The sequence below is a fragment of the Erpetoichthys calabaricus genome, chromosome 2, assembly GCF_900747795.2.
Source record: "Erpetoichthys calabaricus chromosome 2, fErpCal1.3, whole genome shotgun sequence".
In the NCBI taxonomy this organism is placed as follows: Eukaryota; Metazoa; Chordata; class Cladistia; order Polypteriformes; family Polypteridae; genus Erpetoichthys; species Erpetoichthys calabaricus.
In genome coordinates this window covers 324114665-324132550 of record NC_041395.2, presented here as the reverse complement: position 1 = coordinate 324132550, position 17886 = coordinate 324114665, and the positions used below count along the sequence as shown (strand labels likewise).

Sequence of the window (17886 nt, the reverse complement as noted above, 5' to 3'; positions counted from 1 at the left end):
AAAGTCATTTCAGCCGCTTGTATTCGCGATTTCGTTCTTTCGGTCACTAATCATAGCTCATGACCATGGGTGAGGGTAGGAGCGTAGATCGACTGGTACATTGAGAGCTTTGCCTTACGGCTCAGCTCCTTTTTCACCACGACAGAGCGATGCAGAACCCGCATCACTGCGGAATGCCGCACCGATCCACCTGTTGATCTCCCGCTCCATTCTTCCCTCACTCGTGAACAAGACCCCGAGATACTTGAACTCCTCCACTTGGGACAGGATCTCACTCCCAACCCCAGGTTCAGTAAACCTCCTATGAAGAACAAAAAATTTGGATGGCGTTTTCCCTTGCCTGGACGCGGGTCACCAGGGCCCCCTTCTGGAGCCAGGCCTGGAGGTGGGGCTCGATGGCAAGCGCCTGGTGGCCGGGCCTGCACCCATGGGGTTAGACCGGGCACATCCCGAAGAGGCAACGTGGGTCCCCCTTCCCATGGGCTCACCACCTGTAGGAGGGGCCAAGGAGGTCGGGTGCAGTGTGAGTTGGGTGGTGGCCGAAGGTGGGGACTTTGGCGGTCCGATCCTCAGCTACAGAAGCTGGCTTTTGGGATGTGGAATGTCACCTTTCTGAAGGGGAAGGAGCCTGAGCTAGTGCACGAGGTCGAGAGGTTCCGGCTAGATATAGTCGGGCTCACCTCGACGCACAGCTTGGACTCTGGAACCAATCTCCTTGCTACTTATATTCCTATCCAAATCATTTATATATATATAAAAAATAGCAGCAGCCCCTGCACTGACCCCTGCTGGTCACCACTCTTAACATCGGTCAGTTCTGATGAGGTTCCTCATACCATCACCCTCTGCTTCCTGTGTCTGAGCCAATTCCTCACCCATTGACACACCATACCCAGAAATTCCCACTTGTTTTAGTTTGATGCCCAACCTCTGATGTGGCACCTTATCAGATATTTTCTGAATGTCAAGATACTGTAAATCATATTATCTGCTCCACTCTGATCCATAGACACATCATACCCAGAACTCCCACTTGTTTTAGTTTGATGCCCAACCTCTGATGTGGCACCTTATCAGATGTTTTCTGAATGAAAAGATACTGTAAATCATATTATCTGCTCCACTGTGAGCATATTTTGTTGCTTCCTCATAGAATTACCAGCATGTTAGTAAAACACGACCTTCCTCTTCTGAGCCCACGCTGACTGTTCAGTAAACTGCATGTTGCCCAATCTTATCCTTAATAATTCCTTCCATTAATTTTCCTGTGAAGCACATTACACTTACTGGCCTGTAGTTACTTGGATTTGCCTGGTCACCTTTATTTATAATGGGATAGTATTTGCCATTTTGAAATCCTGCAGAATTTTCCCAGTGTGCAGTGACTTCTTAAAAATATGCATCAAGGGTTTATATCTGTACTCGCTAGCCACGTTAAGAACTCAAGGGTTTAAATATGATCTGGTTCTGGTGATTTGTTTGATTTCAGCTTATTTAATCTGAGCAGCACTTCTCCCTCTACTATTTCCAAATCCCTCAGTACCTCCTTAGTAGTCCCTGTTACTGCTCTGAGGTTATCCACTTGCTCATTTGTGAAGACCTCAAAAAAATGTAAGTTTAGAGTTTCCGCTATTTCACTCTCCGTATCCTTTAATTCCCCTTTACTGTTCCTGATGCACTTCACCTCCTCCTTGACTGTTCTTTTACAACCAAAATACTGAAAGAATCACTTAGGGTCGTCTTTTGCCTTATCTTCTTATATAATACGCTAATGTTGTTGTTCATTTGTCTGTCCAGGATTTTAAATCACCTGTAGCTCACAAACTGTTTGACCTATTGACCTGAAATTTGGTACACATATACTACGTGACGTCTACTTTCCGCTTTCGAGGTGATGATTGATCTCCAAGGTTATTCCTCTTTTTATTTTTATCTTATTTTATTGTAGAATCAACTCTCGGCAGCACACAGCAGGGTGGCCGTGTGGCACATGCGTACGGGCACCGGTCTCATCCCTACCACCTTCTCCGTCACTTCCCCTACCTCTTCATTTCTTGAGGCAGATTGAAGACTTGAGTGCCAGCTTTAGTGAAAAATGTAAGTAAACGTACTAAGTAATTGCAACAAAATCACCGACTTAATCAGTTTTAATGCGAAAAGATGCCGACGAAAGAAGAGAAGCGGGCTGCTAGGGTGGAGAAAAGAAGAGCTGCTCAGGAAACAGCAACTGCATCAACCTCTGAGCAAACGAATGTTAAACGTACAGAGAAAGAGGATGAAAACTAGGAATGGTCAAGTCAAGTGTATTCACTGCACGTTATCGTACAGTATGCCGTTATTGGTTTGCTATATTCCATTCCAACCGTCTTTTAGCTTCCCTGATATTCTTCTTAATGGTCGCCCTCATGTTCTCATACACCATATGATTCACTTTGGAGTTACTAGTCTTATTCTCCTTGTTTGTCCATTTTCTCCTTTCCAGCTTATTTTTTAACCCACTGTCAAGTTTTTTTTAATTTCCTACAAATTTAGGTGTGTATCTGTCCTGCATTACATGTAAAACGTTTTTAAACCTGTTCCACTGCTCCTCGACTGTCTCCACACTTAAAACCTTATCCCAGTGTATACTACTTAGACTGTCGCATCTGCTCAAAATTTGCCCAACCAAAGTTCAACTTAACAATTTTATTCTTTACATCCGCACTCTTACAAAATACTGGTAAGTGTATTATATTATGGTCACGTGGCCCTAGTGGTTCAATCACCTCTACACCTTCAGTTCTATCCTGATTATTACAAAATACTAAATCCAGACAGGCTTCAACCTGCATTGGTGCTTTAACATACCGAGTTAAAAAACAGTCACTGGTTACTTCTAAAAACTCCTGCTCTTGTGCTCCATTTTCCCAGTTAATATTCGGATAGTTAAAGTCCGCTTGACTATAATATCCCCCTGTAAACTTGCCTTTTTAATAAAACCAGAAAGATGTGCATTGAAATTACCGTACAGACGAGACAAAGATGATGGCAACAGCAAAGTGTGATATGAAAAGAAACTGCCCAAGGTTCAAAGCAGACCACCTCATCTGTTAAACCTGCTGCTGGTGGGGTGTTATGGCTTGGCATGTATGGCTGCCACATGTCCTGACTGGTACACTTCTCTTCATTGATGATGGACCTGCTGATGGCAGGCGCACAATGAATTCTGAGGTGTACAGAAACATCCGATCTGCTCAAGTTTCAAGTAAGGCCTCCAAACTCACTGGATGGCACTTCATCCTACAACAAGATAATGAGCCAAACATACTGCTAAGGCAACATGGGAGTTTTTAAAGTTAAAAAATGGAAACGTTTTGAAGGACCAAGCCAGTCACCCGATTTAAATCCAATTGAGCAGGTCTTCTATATACTGAAGAGAAAACCTAAGGGGAAAAGCCCCCAAAACAAGCAGGAGCTGAAGATGGCTGCATTAGAAGCTTGTCAGAGCAGCACAAGGGAAGACCCTCAGCACCTGCTGATGTCCATGGATTGCAGACTTCAAGCAGCCATTGTATGGCAGGGATTTGTGACAAAGGACTAAATGTGACAACTGCTTTAATAGACCTGCCATCGCTGTGTCCCAGACATTATGAGGCCCTGAAATAGGGGGACCTTGTAGAGAAAGTGTTGTCGTTTCTGTATGCTGTGACCAAAATGTATGGAAATCCCTTAAATGAAAGTCTGCAGTGTGCACTTTAATGACAATGTCTGAATTGTTTGATTTGTAATTTTAAACTGTGGAGCAGAGGGAGAAATCAAGGAAAAAGTGTCTTTGTCCCAAACATTATGGAGGGCACTGTGTGTGTGTATACTGAACATGTTCCATTTTTATACTGTAATGTATAATCTTGAGTGTGTCGAGAGCGATGACATGACAGACAGGTCAGGAAATAACACTCACAAGTACAGGAATCAAAAATAAAGCAACCACGATGATACACATCAGGACCCTCTCACAATCCTCTTGTTTAGTAAATGCTGCAATTTTTTTGTAGATACATACATAATAATTTATTGGGTCGAGAGTTATTACATGTCTGAAAACTCTGTATTAAATAAAAAAAAAATAGAAATTGGGCATCCGTGTGGGGAAACTCTTCAGGGAGACAGACAAATGCTTGAAAACGTACATCCATGTGAAGCAAGGTGAGATAGAAGGGAAGACAGATGATGCATATGGCGTCGCCTCCTTCTGCAGCAATCTGCATATCTTGAAGCAAACATTCCTCATTCTCGTTTCCATGACCTACCTGTTCCTCTGTAATCATTTTAATCTGAACAGTAAATTCCAACAGGTGGCGCTGCTGCTGCTCAGACCATCCGGTAAGGCATTTCTAGGAACCAATGAAGGAACAAGCATGAGCAAGTTGTTAAGAAAAGTCAGACTGACGCCATCCAGCCTCCAGCCCAAGTGTCATCCTATCGTCATTTTCTGTAAAGTGCAGGTGAGGTGTGCATATGGCGGCTCCCTTCATTGGTACGGTTTTCTTTGGAATTTGTTCACAGCTTCTTGATTGGCGTAGACATAATTATATTCTGGCAGGTATTTTTCATAAATCGGTTCTTCTTGCTTCGCTACTCTGTGTGTTGAGCCATTGGCAGGATTCACTCCACGGTGGCCCGCTGCTCCATGACCCCCACCCGCTTGTCTCCTTTGGCCCATATTCTTCTTGATGCTGTCCGAGTTCTCATAAAGATCATCGAAGTCTGTCTGGAATTCCTGGTAACACTAAAGAAAAATGGACATCTGTAAAATTACATTTCTATACTTTTTGCTTCTTAATGTTTTAAATCATTTTTGATGAGCTGGTTGTACAGGGCGGGTGGGCCGACTCCGGCACGGTGGGGTTATTGTGAGCAGCCTGCTCATTTCCTTTCTAGGACCTGAAAGTGACAGTCTGCATTTTTAATGAAATGTTGGCCCCAGTTGGTGTTGATTTCCAGCTCCCCTTGATTACGAATGATTATCTGCATTCAGCACCTACACTTTGAGGTTGATTAATTGTTTGAATCTTTTTTTGAATGCGCTTGGCCACGGCAGCCATGTTTATGTGGTTTCAGTTATTAGCAACACCATCTATTAGGCATAAATCAGCAATCAGCCAAAAGTTGAAGAGGCTAATTACAGACCTATGACACGAAAATTTGAAAAACAATACAAACGACGCAGAATAAAACTGTCAAGAGACAAAAAGACAAACTCCTCCTGCCAGTTATCCCAGCATAAATACAGAATGGAATTAAGCCAGGCATGAAGGAGCCTCTGATTAAAAGTCAGACGCTAATCACGGCCCACACGATTAAAAAGTTTACAAAAATAAACAGAGAGGACAACACGCATGGAGCCTGTGGTAACTTGTGACACCAGGAACAACCCCGCCACACAGCCATTCGTCATCCCAAAGGACATTTTATCACCACACACCTCATTCACCCAGCCTTACTTTTATAAAGTGATTGCCTGAATTTAAAACCAGCCAACATAAGCGACCCCGCATCTCAAAGCACTTCAGCTCTTCTGAAGACATGCGATAAAGTCATTGGAGGCGTTTATCGAATCGGTTCATCCTGTCAGGAAATGCCCCCTTTGTTTGCAGTTTGCTATAAACCTGATTACTGTGCCTTCATCCTCCGGGTCAGATAGATAGATAGATAGATAGATAGATAGATAGATAGATAGATAGATAGATAGATAGATAGATAGATAGATAGATAGATAGATAGATAGATAGATAGATAGATAGATAGATAGATAGATAGATAGATAGATAGATAATAATTTATTAATCCCAAATACTGATTCAAAAAACAATATTAAGTTAAAGAGTAATAAAAATGCAGGTAAAAACAGACAATAACTTTGTATAATGTTAACGTTTACCCCCCCCCCCGGGTGGAATTGAAGAGTCGCATAGTATGGTGGAGGAACGATCTCCTCAGTCTGTCAGTGGAGCAGGACGGTGACAGCAGTCTGTGGCTGAAGCTGCTCCTCTGTCTGGAGATGATCCTGTTCAGTGGATGCAGTGGATTCTCCATAATTGATAGGAGTCTGCTCAGCGCCCGTCGCTCTGCCACAGACGTCAAACTATCCAGCTCCGTGCCTACAATAGAGCCTGCCTTCATCACCAGTTTGTCCAGGCGTGATGCGTCCCTCTTCTTTATGCTGCCTCCCCAGCACACCACCGCGTAGAAGAGGGCGCTCGCCACAACCGTATGATAGAACATCTGCAGCATCTTATTGCAGATGTTGAAGGACGCCAGTCTTCTAAGGAAGTATAGCCGGCTCTGTCCTCTCTTGCACAGAGTATCAGTATTGGCAGTCCAGTCCAATTTATCATCCAAGGGTCACGCTGCTTTTCTGTACTAGTCGCCTGACTTCTGCAGTCCTCCTCTGCGTCTCCCTGTAGTCATTCTGACCGTCTACTTTTGGCTGGAGTCCTGGGGTTACATTTCTAAAACTTGCGTCCACACAAAAACAGACACGAAATGACTGACTGACTGACTGACTATACTTGTGGGAACGAGGAAGGCATTGCCCACACGTGAAGAAACATAATAAAAAAGCTTGTGCTTTTATAAGTGTGACTCCTGCATCTGTCTGTGTCGGGTTGAGTGGCTGCTACGCCCTCTAGACTTGACACAATATATAATATATACACCAATAAGTCACACCAGTGGCATGTTGAGTGAATAACATTGATTATCTCATTTCAATAGCATCTGCTGTGGGGTGGGATGCATTAGGCTGCAAGTGAACCATCAGTTCTCTGTGTTTGAAACAGGAAAAATGGGTGAGCATAAGGATCTGAGTAGCTTTGACAAGAGCCAGCTTGTGATGGCTAGACAGCTGGGTAAGAGCATCTGCTAAATGGCAGGTCTTGTGGAGTGTTCTCAGTATACAGTGGTTAGCACCTACCAAAAGTGGTCCAAAGAAGGTCCACCAGTGAACCGGTAACAGGGTCATGTGTGCCCAAGTCTCACTGATGTGCGTGGGAAGTGAAGGTTAGCCCATCTCTGTAGTACAAAGTGCTGAAAAACGGAATGCTGGCCATGAGAGAAAGGTGTCAGAAGATTCACAGCTTGCTTCAGTCTGCCCATGCTGACCCTTGTCCACCTCTGAAAGTGTCCATAATACACAGATGAGTGTCAGAACTGGACCATGGAGTTATTGAAGAAGGCAGCCTGGTCTGATGAATCACGCTTTCTTTTACATCATGTGTTGAGTGCATGGGCAGCAGGATACACTATGTGAAGATAGCAAGCTGGCAGGGGCAATGTTGAGGTGGGAAACCTTGGGTCCTGGTATTCATGTGAATATTACTTTGACACGTACCACTTGCCTAAAGATTGTAGCAGACCACATACAACCCTTCTTGGTAAAGGAATTCCTTCAAGGCAGTGGCTTCTTTCAGCAGGATGATGTGTCCTGCCACACTGCAAAAATTATTCAGGAATGGTTTGAGGAACCTGACAAAGAGTTACAGGTATTGACATGGCCTCCAAATTCCTCAGATCTCAATCTGATTGAGCATCTGTGGGATACGCTGGAAAAACAAGTCCAATCCATGGAGGTCCCACCTTGCAACTTACAGGACTTAAAGAATCTGCTGCTAACATCTTGGTTGCGGGTGCCACAGGACACCTTCAGAGGTCTTGTGGAGTCCATGCCTCGACAGGTCAGAGCCGTTTGGGCAGCACAAAGGGGGACCTACACAATATTAGGCAGGTGGGTTTACAGGTGGATACCTGTATATCTAGTAACATGTAGAAAGATTAGCCCCTTCTGAAAACAGGCCTATAAAATACAGTAAGCTGCACTTTAAAAGATGTCACATAAAATACAAATCAATATACTCTTAAGGGAACTACTTATATAATGCAATGTTTACTCTGTGAGGCTCTCATGGCGCCTTTACACTTTCTTCTAAAATCTGGCTGTCATCCAATGAAATCAAAAACAAAAGACAAAAAGGATAAAAGCAAGGTGGCATCTCTCACCGTGTTCTGTGTGATCCTTGGGCCCATCATTTCGTATTCATTGCAGGGCTTCTGCTTCTCCTGCAGTAAACAGAAGTAACAAGAAAGGCTCTGGTTATTTATTCACTTCTCATTATCTGCAGTTTGTTTTTTTAGTAACACTTTGCATAGATAGTAACTGAGACTTTGGATCTCTGTGACTGTGACCATGGTATGATTGCTGGTGCCATCTGCTTAACTGGAGTTTCCATACACTTTAGTCTCATTAACTGAGGAGACAAACAAAAGCATCCATCGACTGGCAGCTCTGCTAATGAGAGGAGTCAGAGGACAGTGACCAGACTAGTGGAAGCTCACAGAAAAGCCACATGTCCTCAAATAACAGATCTTGTGGTCTGCAGTGAGGCATCTTTGAGCATACAGAATAGAAGAGGACGGGTTACAGCACTAGAAGATCACGGCAGGTTAAACTCCAGGAAGATCGGAAGACTGGAAGAGCCTCACCTGGTCTGACAAACCTTAGTTTTTGCTGCTATCTGCAGATGGAGGGCTCAGAATTTGCTGTAAACAGTATGAATCTATGGATCCATCTTGCCTTATAGCAACCTTCAGATCGTGACTTGATGTTATTTTGGTCAATTTGAGTGAATAGGGCCTGTTCTCGTCACTACTGTTTTAATTTGTTAATGTTCTCACTCCAGATGGGTGAAGACGGCAAGAAGCATAAATGTCCCTCAGTACCACCATGTGCAGTAGCTGGTGAGAGATGGAGCTCTGACCCGTCTTTCACATCTCATTAAAAGAGACCTTGAGGTCAGCAACTTAAGGCTCGTTCAAACAGACTTGAAAATGAGTTGAAGGGTAGAGAATGAATGTTGGTTTTCAAGGAGAAAAAAAATTCAGATGGATCATCATACTGACTGCATTGGATGGCAACAGTTTAAAGATGGATCGCAATATTAAGAGGGTTAGCCGATAAGAGGGTTCCCATGGGCTCACCACCTATGGGAGGGGCCAAGGAGGTCGGGTGCAGTGTGAGTTGGGTGGCGGCCGAAGGCGGGGACCTTGGCGGTCCGATCCTCGGCTACAGAAGCTGGCTCTTGGGACGTGGAATGTCACCTCTCTGAAGGGGAAGGAGCCTGAGCTAGTGCGCGAAGTTGAGAGGTTCCGGCTAGATATAGTCAGACTCACCTCGACGCACAGCTTGGACTCTGGAACCAATCTCCTTGAGAGGGGCTGGACTCTGTACCACTCTGGAGTTGCCCCCGGTGAGAGGCGCTGAGCAGGTGTGGGTATACTTATTGCCCCCCAACTTGGAGCCTGTACATTGGGGTTTACCCCGGTGGATGAGAGGGTAGCCTCCCTTCGCCTTCGGGTGGGGGGACGGGTCCTAACTGTTGTTTGTGCGTATGCACCAAACAGCAGTTCGGAGTACCCACCCTTTTTGGAGTCCCTGGAGGGTGTGCTAGAGGGCATACCTTCTGGGGACTCCCTCGTTCTGCTGGGAGACTTCAATGCTCACGTGGGCAATGACAGTGAGACCTGGAAGGGCGTGATTGGGAGGAATGGCCCCCCCGATCTGAACCCGAGCGGTGTTTTGTTATTGGACTTCTGTGCTCGTCACGGATTGTCCATAACGAACACCATGTTCAAGCATAGGGGTGTTCATATGTGCACTTGGCACCAGGACACCCTAGGCCTCAGTTCAATGATCGACTTTGTGGTCGTGTCGTCAGACCTGCGGCCACATGTCTTGGACACTCGGGTGAAGAGAGGGGCGGAGCTGTCAACTGATCACCACCTGGTGGTGAGTTGGCTTCGATGGTGGGGGAGGATGCCGGTCAGGCGTGGTAGGCCCAAACGTGTTGTGAGGGTCTGCTGGGAATGTCTGGCAGAGCCCCCTGTCAGAAGTAGCTTCAACTCCCACCTCCGGCAGAACTTCAACCACATCCCGAGGGAGGTGGAGGACATTGAGTCCGAATGGGCCATGTTCCGTGCCTCTATTGTTGAGGCAGCTGACCGGAGCTGTGGCCGTAAGGTGGTCGGTGCCTGTCGTGGTGGCAATCCCCGAACCCGTTGGTGGACACCGGCGGTGAAGGATGCCGTCAAGCTGAAGAAGGAGTCCTACCGGTCCCTTTTGTCCTGTGGGACTCTGGAGGCAGCTAATGGGTACCGGCAGGCCAAGCGGAATGCGGCTTTGGTGGTTGCTGAGGCAAAAACTCGGGCGTGGGAGGAGTTTGGGGAGGCCATGGAGAACGACTTTCGGACGGCTTCGAGGAGATTCTGGTCCACCATCCGGCGTCTCAGGAAGGGGAAGCAGTGCAGTGTCAACACTGTATATGGTGGGGATGGTGCGCTGCTGACCTCAACTCGGGACGTTGTGGGTCGGTGGGGGGAATACTTCGAAGACCTCCTCAATCCCATTAACATGCCTTCCAATGAGGAAGCAGAGCCTGGGGACTCAGAGGTGGGCTCCCCCATCTCTGGGACTGAGGTCACCGAGGTGGTCAAAAAACTCCTTGGTGGCAGGGCCCCGGGGGTGGATGAGATACGCCCGGAGTTCCTCAAGGCTCTGGATGTTGTAGGACTGTCTTGGCTGACACGCCTCTGCAACATCGCATGGACATCAGGGACAGTGCCTCTGGATTGGCAGACCGGGGTGGTGGTCCCCCTCTTTAAGAAGGGGGACCGGAGGGTGTGTTCCAACTACAGAGGGATCACACTCCTCAGCCTCCCTGGAAAAGTCTATTCGGGGGTTCTGGAGAGGAGGTTTCCGTCGGATAGTCGAGCCTCAGATTCAGGAGGAACAGTGTGGTTTTCGTCCTGGTCGCGGAACAGTGGACCAGCTCTATACCCTTAGCAGGGTCCTGGAGGGTGCATGGGAGTTTGCCCAACCGGTCTACATGTGTTTTGTGGACTTGGAAAAGGCATTCGACCGTGTCCCTCGGGGAATCCTGTGGGGGGTACTCCGAGAGTATGGGGTACCGGCCCCCCTGATAAGGGCTGTTCGGTCCCTGTACGATCGTTGCCAGAGCCTGGTCCGCATTGCCGGCAGTAAGTCGAACCCGTTTCCAGTGAGAGTTGGACTCCGCCAGGGCTGCCCTTTGTCACCGATTCTGTTCATAACTTTTATGGACAGAATTTCTAGGCGCAGCCAGGGCGTTGAAGGGGTCCGGTTTGGTGGGCTCAGGATTGGGTCACTGCTTTTTGCAGATGATGTTGTCCTGTTTGCTTCATCAGGCCGTGATCTTCAGCTCTCTCTGGATCGGTTCGCAGCTGAGTGTGAAGCGGCTGGGATGAGAATCAGCACCTCCAAATCCGAGACCATGGTCCTCAGCCGGAAAAGGGTGGAGTGCCCTCTCAGGGTTGGTAGCGAGATCCTGCCCCAAGTGGAGGAGTTCAAGTATCTCGGGGTCTTGTTCACAAGTGAGGGAAGAATGGAGCGCGAGATCGACAGGCGGATCGGTGCGGCATCCGCAGTAATGCGGGCTCTGCATCAGTCTGTCGTGGTGAAAAAGGAGCTGAGCCGCAAGGCGAAGCTCTCAATTTACCAGTCGATCTATGTTCCTACCCTCACCTATGGTCATGAGCTATGGGTAGTGACCGAAAGAACGAGATCGCGAATACAAGCGGCTGAAATGAGTTTCCTCCGCAGGGTGTCTGGGCTTTCCCTTAAAGATAGGGTGAGAAGCTCAGTCATCCGGGAGGGGCTCAGAGTAGAGCCGCTGCTCCTCCGCATCGAGAGGAGTCAGATGAGGTGGCTCGGGCATCTGATCAGGATGCCTCCTGGACGCCTCCCTGGTGAGGTGTTCGGGGCACGTCCAACCGGGAGGAGGCCCCGGGGAAGACCCAGGACACGCTGGAGGGACTATGTCTCTCGACTGGCCTGGGAACGCCTTGGGATTCTCCCGGAAGAGCTAGAAGAAGTGGTCGGGGAGAGGGAAGTCTGGGCATCTCTGCTCAAGCTGCTGCCCCCGCGACCCGACCTCGGATTAGTGGGAGACAATGGATGGATGGATGGATAGCCGATAATCATGCAAACTTTTGTTTGGGTTGACTATATAGTTTCCATCACACACATGTGGAAGCGTGGTGTGTCTGCGGTCACGGTGGCAAAGTTCCAATCTTGATCGGTCAGAACTTCTTTTAATTTTCTAGAAGTGACTATGGTTCAGCTTTTGGAGTTGGGGAAAGTGAGCACAGATGGTGTTCCGCCTCACCCCAAATAAACAGTGCGAAACGGAGAAGAGCACATGAAGCCTCAGAGAAGGAGCAATGGAAGGTCAGGTGGCAGTTGCAGGAGCGCCCTTCGAAGGTGGCCGAGGAAGGAGACAACAGTTTCAGTCAAGGAATAGCCCTCAGGCAGCGGTATTCCTTGTTTTCTATCCTAAACATCACCAAAAAAACTAATTTTAGTGAGTTTCACATTTCACAATTGCCAATTCACACACAAAATGAATTTTAGGGGCAATTTAATGAAAGCGCATACAAAACAAAATTTCATTATTTTGCTCATCACTATTCAAGGCTGAGGGTCAGTGTCCTGTGTGAGATCACTGATTTGTAAACACTCCGGTTTTGGCTTTGGTGTGGAATTGTGGATGGTTGATGCTTCTTTTGTTGATTATTTCTGGATTATGGACACTGGCTACTGTTTTCAGGTTTATGATTATTGGGTTTTGAACTGGGTTTTGTTTTCTTTGGTTTGCCTTTTTAGGCATCACCCTTTTTGATTCTTCCTGACATTACTTATTGTTTCTTTTTTTGTTAAATAAATTCTATGAGAAGTCAAGCAAGATTACACCCTTTTTTGGTTAACTGAACCAATTACTATTTGCAAGCTTATGAGGCAACTGAGGCCCCTTCTATGGGCGGCACGGTGGCGCAGTGGGTAGCGCTCCTGCCTTGCAGTTAGGAGTCCCTGCATGGAGTTTGCATGTTTTTCCTGTTTCTATGTAGGTTTCCTCCGGGTACTCCGGTTTCCTCCCACAGTCCAAAGACATGCAGGTTAGGTGCATTGGCGATCCTAAATTGTCTCGTGTGTGTGTGTTTGGGTGTGTGTGTGTGTGTGTGTGCGCGCGCACCCTGTGGTGGACTGGCAGCCTGCCTGGGGTTTGTTTCCTGCCTTGTGCCCTGTGTTGGCTGGGATTGGCTCCAGCAATCCCGTGACCCTGTAGTTAGGATATAGTGGGTTGGATGATGGATGGATGAGGCCCCTTCTTTACGTAGGCCGTAATCCAACCAAGTAGTGACATTACCATAAACCCACCCTCTGAAGACATCACTTTTCTGATGACGACTTCCTCCAGAACCCACCTACCACAGATGTCCTTTCCTCTTCTGGCCACTCTGGACCATCCCCTTCATGTCACTGCCATATAAAAGCCTCTGTCTACCTGATGTATTTAGTTTTCAGTAAATATATTTCCAATGAGACTATTCATATGAAATTCTCACCAGTCATTGGTATTCACTCAAGAAATCCACAAATATAAAGAATTCACAACATTGAAGGCCATAAATAAAGCTAACGTTTTTGGCCTTCCTATTTAGAGTCAACCATAACAACATCAGGCCTTTCCAAAGAGGAAGCCAGGCTTTTCCTGGTCCACTTTTGAGACCCCGATTCCCATTGCACTGCTTTCGGACCGGCCTTTACATCGGCAGACAACATATAAGCCAAAAAATTCAGCAACATTTTAACCTGCAAACCTTCTGCTCTTCCTCTCATTGCAGAGCAGACCAGTTTATTGCCAGAGATGCACAGTAGATAATCCACATCAGGCTCACTGCTTTGTACTTCATTCCTTATCTATTTCTAGTCACATAATGACGCTTACTGGCAGTGACTCAACCGCATGTCATTTACTGGGATCGGTCAACGAGCAAAGGTATAAACATAAAGTGAACAAGAATGTCATCATCTGGATGGTGGACACTTGGGCACACCCGGAAGTGTTGAGAATTCTCTGCTCCCTGCCCTTGTCCTTGTCCTGTTATGAATGATTCCCTACATTTTAGTTATGATTAAGAGACTTCTCTTCAATGGATCCCAGCTTGGTTTGTTTAAAGTAAATTCTAAAAAGAAACAAGGCTGTCTGCAGCAGCCATATCACAAATCACAAGGAAAATGAAACAAACCACACTCTGTTAGAAAAGGCTGCTGAATCAAAGCATGTGTGAATGGCTTAATGATGGGGGCACAGCCAGCCCTCAAGCAGGGCAGCATGCCCAACCTGGTTACATCCACACTACTATATTATTATATAAAAAATTTGTTTTTTTAAACAAAATGTATCTCCGTTCACACTAGCGTTTTCATATCGTTTACGGAAGTATCTCTGTTCACACTAAAATGGCCAAAAACGCATATTAATACTTCTGGTGCTGCCCCGAGCAGCCACCTTCAATGGCAGCTCCTATGTTTGTTGTCATTGTTGTTTTTTGTTATTATTTGCAACTTATTTTTTATAACATGGATAACTGAAAATATAAGGAAGGACTCACACTCCCTGGACTTTGTGTCTCTGCTGATGAAGTGAGGAGAGAATTGGGAAAACTGAACAAACAAGGCTTTAGTGCCAGATGGAATCATTCCCAGGGTGCTGAAAACATGTGCCCATCAGCTCTGTAGGGTCCTTCAGTGCCTGGTTTCACTTTCCTTGAATTTGCAGAAGGTTCCCCAGCTATGGAAAACATCTGGTGTGGTCCCAGTACCAAAGAGAGGGCATTCCAGTGGACATTTCCAATGACCTCAGACCAGTTGCTCTAATTTCATACATCATGAAGACCTTTGAGAGGCTGTTCATAAAACAGCTACAACCCCTGGTTTCATAACATCTGGGCCCTCTGCAGTTTGCCTATCAGGCACATATAGGTGTGGAGGATGCTATGATCTACACCACAGGATCTACTCCCACTTGGGCAAAGCTGGCACCACAGTCAGGGTCATGTTCTTTGATTTTCCAGTGACTTCAACACCATTCTGCCTCATTGACTAGGGAATTAGCTCAAGGCTTTGAACCTTGATGTACTCACAATCTCCTGGATGATGGACTACCTGACCAACAGACAGCAGTTTGTGTGACAAAGGGGCTTTGTGTCAGAAATGGTGGTGTGTAATACTGAAGAACATCATGGAACTGTCCTGTCTCCCTTTCTGTTCACCATCTACACAACAGACTTCCAGTACAATACCAGCACTTGGCAACTACAGAAATGTCTTGTCCATCATAGACTATATTAATAATGGAGATGAGTCAGAGTACAGGAAAGTCGTGGATGACTTTGTCTTATGGGTGCAAGGACAATTACCTGCAACTCAACATCAGCAACACAAAAGAACTGGTGGTGGACTTTGGGTGTGCCAAGGAGCCTCTGAGACCAGGCACCATCCAGGGTGAGGACGTGGAAGTGGTACAGAGGTACAAGTACACTGGGGGTTCACATGAACAACAAACTGGATTGGTCTGACAACACAGTGGCACTGGACAAGAAGGGGCAGAGCAGACTGGACTTGCTAGGGAGACCTCAGATCTGTGATTTGTATAGCAAGCTGCCGGAAATGTTCTGTCAGTCCACAGTGAGCCTGTGTGTTCTTCTACGCTGTGGTCTCCTGGGTGAAGCAACCAAAGCTCAAAAGAAGCAACAATGTCTGGACAAACTTATCAGGAAAGCCTGCGCCATCAAAGGGCGAACCCTGGCCACACTGGAAGCTGTTGTAGAATGCCATCATGAAAAATCCCCTCCATTGCCTCTAGGAGGCGCTGTCTTGGAGCACTTTTAGCCACAGGCTCATTCCACCATGGTGTGCTAAGAAGAGCCTCTGGGGGTCTTTTTTGACCACTGCCCCTGGGGCACTTGTTAAGTTCATTTTGAAATAACATTTTGGAAAATCCGTGCAACATACATTGATTGATTGATTGACTGACTGATTGGTTGACTGATTGGTTGTATTATTTGTCCTGTCAGTCTTTATCCTTGTTTTTTATGGTTATGCTGCTGTATGCATCTGAATTTCCCCCACGGGACTAATAAAGTTTATCTAATCTACTCTAATCTAATATGACGTGGCATTCTCCTACATTGGGTATGTGCGCATTAGCAGAAAAATCTTTGAAGGGATGGCCACAGGATGTGTCACAAATCTGCAGCAAGCCACAAATGATTTGTCTTTTTCCCAAGTATGCTTCATTTAAGATGTACAAAACATAAGTTAGATTCATACAGATAAACCACACAATAAGTGTCATGGGAAGCAGCTCCTCTATGTCTGCTATGTTGGAAAATGGAAAATAAAGGGGCACCAATCAGGGAATGAGATGTTGTAAGCAGCAGGATCCAATCAGGGAAGGGTAACATAACAAGCACGAGCCAATCAGAGTCTGTGTTTTCAAAACACCACATTTTCACCTGTACACATTGTGATGCCGAGCCGGCATTTTCAGAAGTATTTGTCTTTGGTTAGCATTTTCAAAAGTCTCCATATCAGGAGGTTGAAAATGTCAGGTTAGTGTGGACAAAAGTTAAAAACGGAGACTAATGTCTGCATTTTTAAATGAAAATATAGTATTCTGGACAGAGCCTATGATTTGATTGCTGCTAGCAACAGCATAATTTTGAGTCCCATTCCCTCATTTCAGTCATCACCCATGCACAGAGATGACTTACCTGTCTCGCTGGGTCTTTATCCTGCAAGAAGACAAAAGAAGACAGAATTATTGTGTGACACGCATTTACTGCATGGTGAATTACATTTAGCCATTTAGCCGACGCTGGATTACTGAGGAGCTAACAGATCTCCTGAATGAGAAAAAGAGAGCATTGAAATCCAGAGACAAAGAGGCTCTGAAGGACATACAGAAAGTGTTAAAGGAAAGGCTGAGGGAAGGAAAGGAAGCTTACAAAACTAAAATAGAAAACAAACTCAGTATAAAATGAAGGGTGTCTGGAATGGATTGGGCATCATCACTGGACTGAAGTAACTCAGAGATGAGAACGGGATGTGGACAAACTGCTGGCTTCCATGGCACAAGCAATATGCACTGAGCAGCAAGCTAAATGAACCTGACTGCATTAGTAACAGGAATAGATAGGACTTGAGATAGAGAAGGTAGTGCTAGAAGGAGATGTGGACAAAGTGAAGGCCATGAACCAATTTTTAAATAGGTTTTTCCTCCCACTACCACCTTCTTCCAATGACCAGTCTCCCCACATCATCTCTACTACATCAACAACTCCTACCACGCCAACTGGAATGACCAGTGATGAGTCCACCTCACGCCATCAGTGTGGACTGTCCATGACTGAAGAATGATTAAGGAGACAACTGAGGAAGCTACACACAGGAAAAGCAATGGAAACAGGTGGAGTCAGTCCTTGAGTCCTTAAGACCTGTGTTACCAACTTTTTGGTGCCCCCTGTCACCTCTTCAGTCTGTCCCTAAACCTCCAGAAAGTTCTGCCATTGTGAAAAAACATCCTGTATTGTTCCTTTTCAAAAGAAGCCAGGCGCCTCTTCACCTAATGACTACAGACCCGTGGCATTTACCAGGGCCGGATTAAGAGCTTTGGGGGCCCATAGCACATTTCAAATTTGGGGGCCCTTTTGGTCTGCATCATCTGAAGTTTAGATTCTGAACAGTTCAAACCGGACTAAATAATTATTTTACTCTCGATTATAATAAGAATCTTATAATATTTATGTGAATTTTATGTGTTGGGCCCCTAAAGTTTTGTTGTGTAAGATTTTTACAGTTTAAAAACGTAAAGATAATATTTTTAAAGACCAGTTTTTCAATGCTACACTTTTTCATTAAATATTGGATCCACCATTTGGGGGCCCCCGAAATTGCGGGGCCCGTAGCATATG

The 17886-nt window shown here is 46.0% G+C and overlaps 1 protein-coding gene across 1 annotated transcript in view; it reads right to left on the bottom strand.

The window, feature by feature from the left end:
- Window positions 1-3993: 3993 nt before the first annotated feature.
- Window positions 3994-17886, bottom strand: part of LOC114647315 (uncharacterized) — a 60614-nt gene continuing 46721 nt past the window's right edge. Inside the window, exons 8-10 of the mRNA XM_028796003.2 lie at window positions 16687-16707; window positions 8038-8097; window positions 3994-4768 (exon numbers count right to left, since the gene is read on the bottom strand). Of these exons, the coding sequence (XP_028651836.1) occupies window positions 4511-4768; window positions 8038-8097; window positions 16687-16707 (339 nt within the window). The 3' untranslated portion in view covers window positions 3994-4510. The remainder of the gene's footprint in view (window positions 4769-8037; window positions 8098-16686; window positions 16708-17886) is intronic.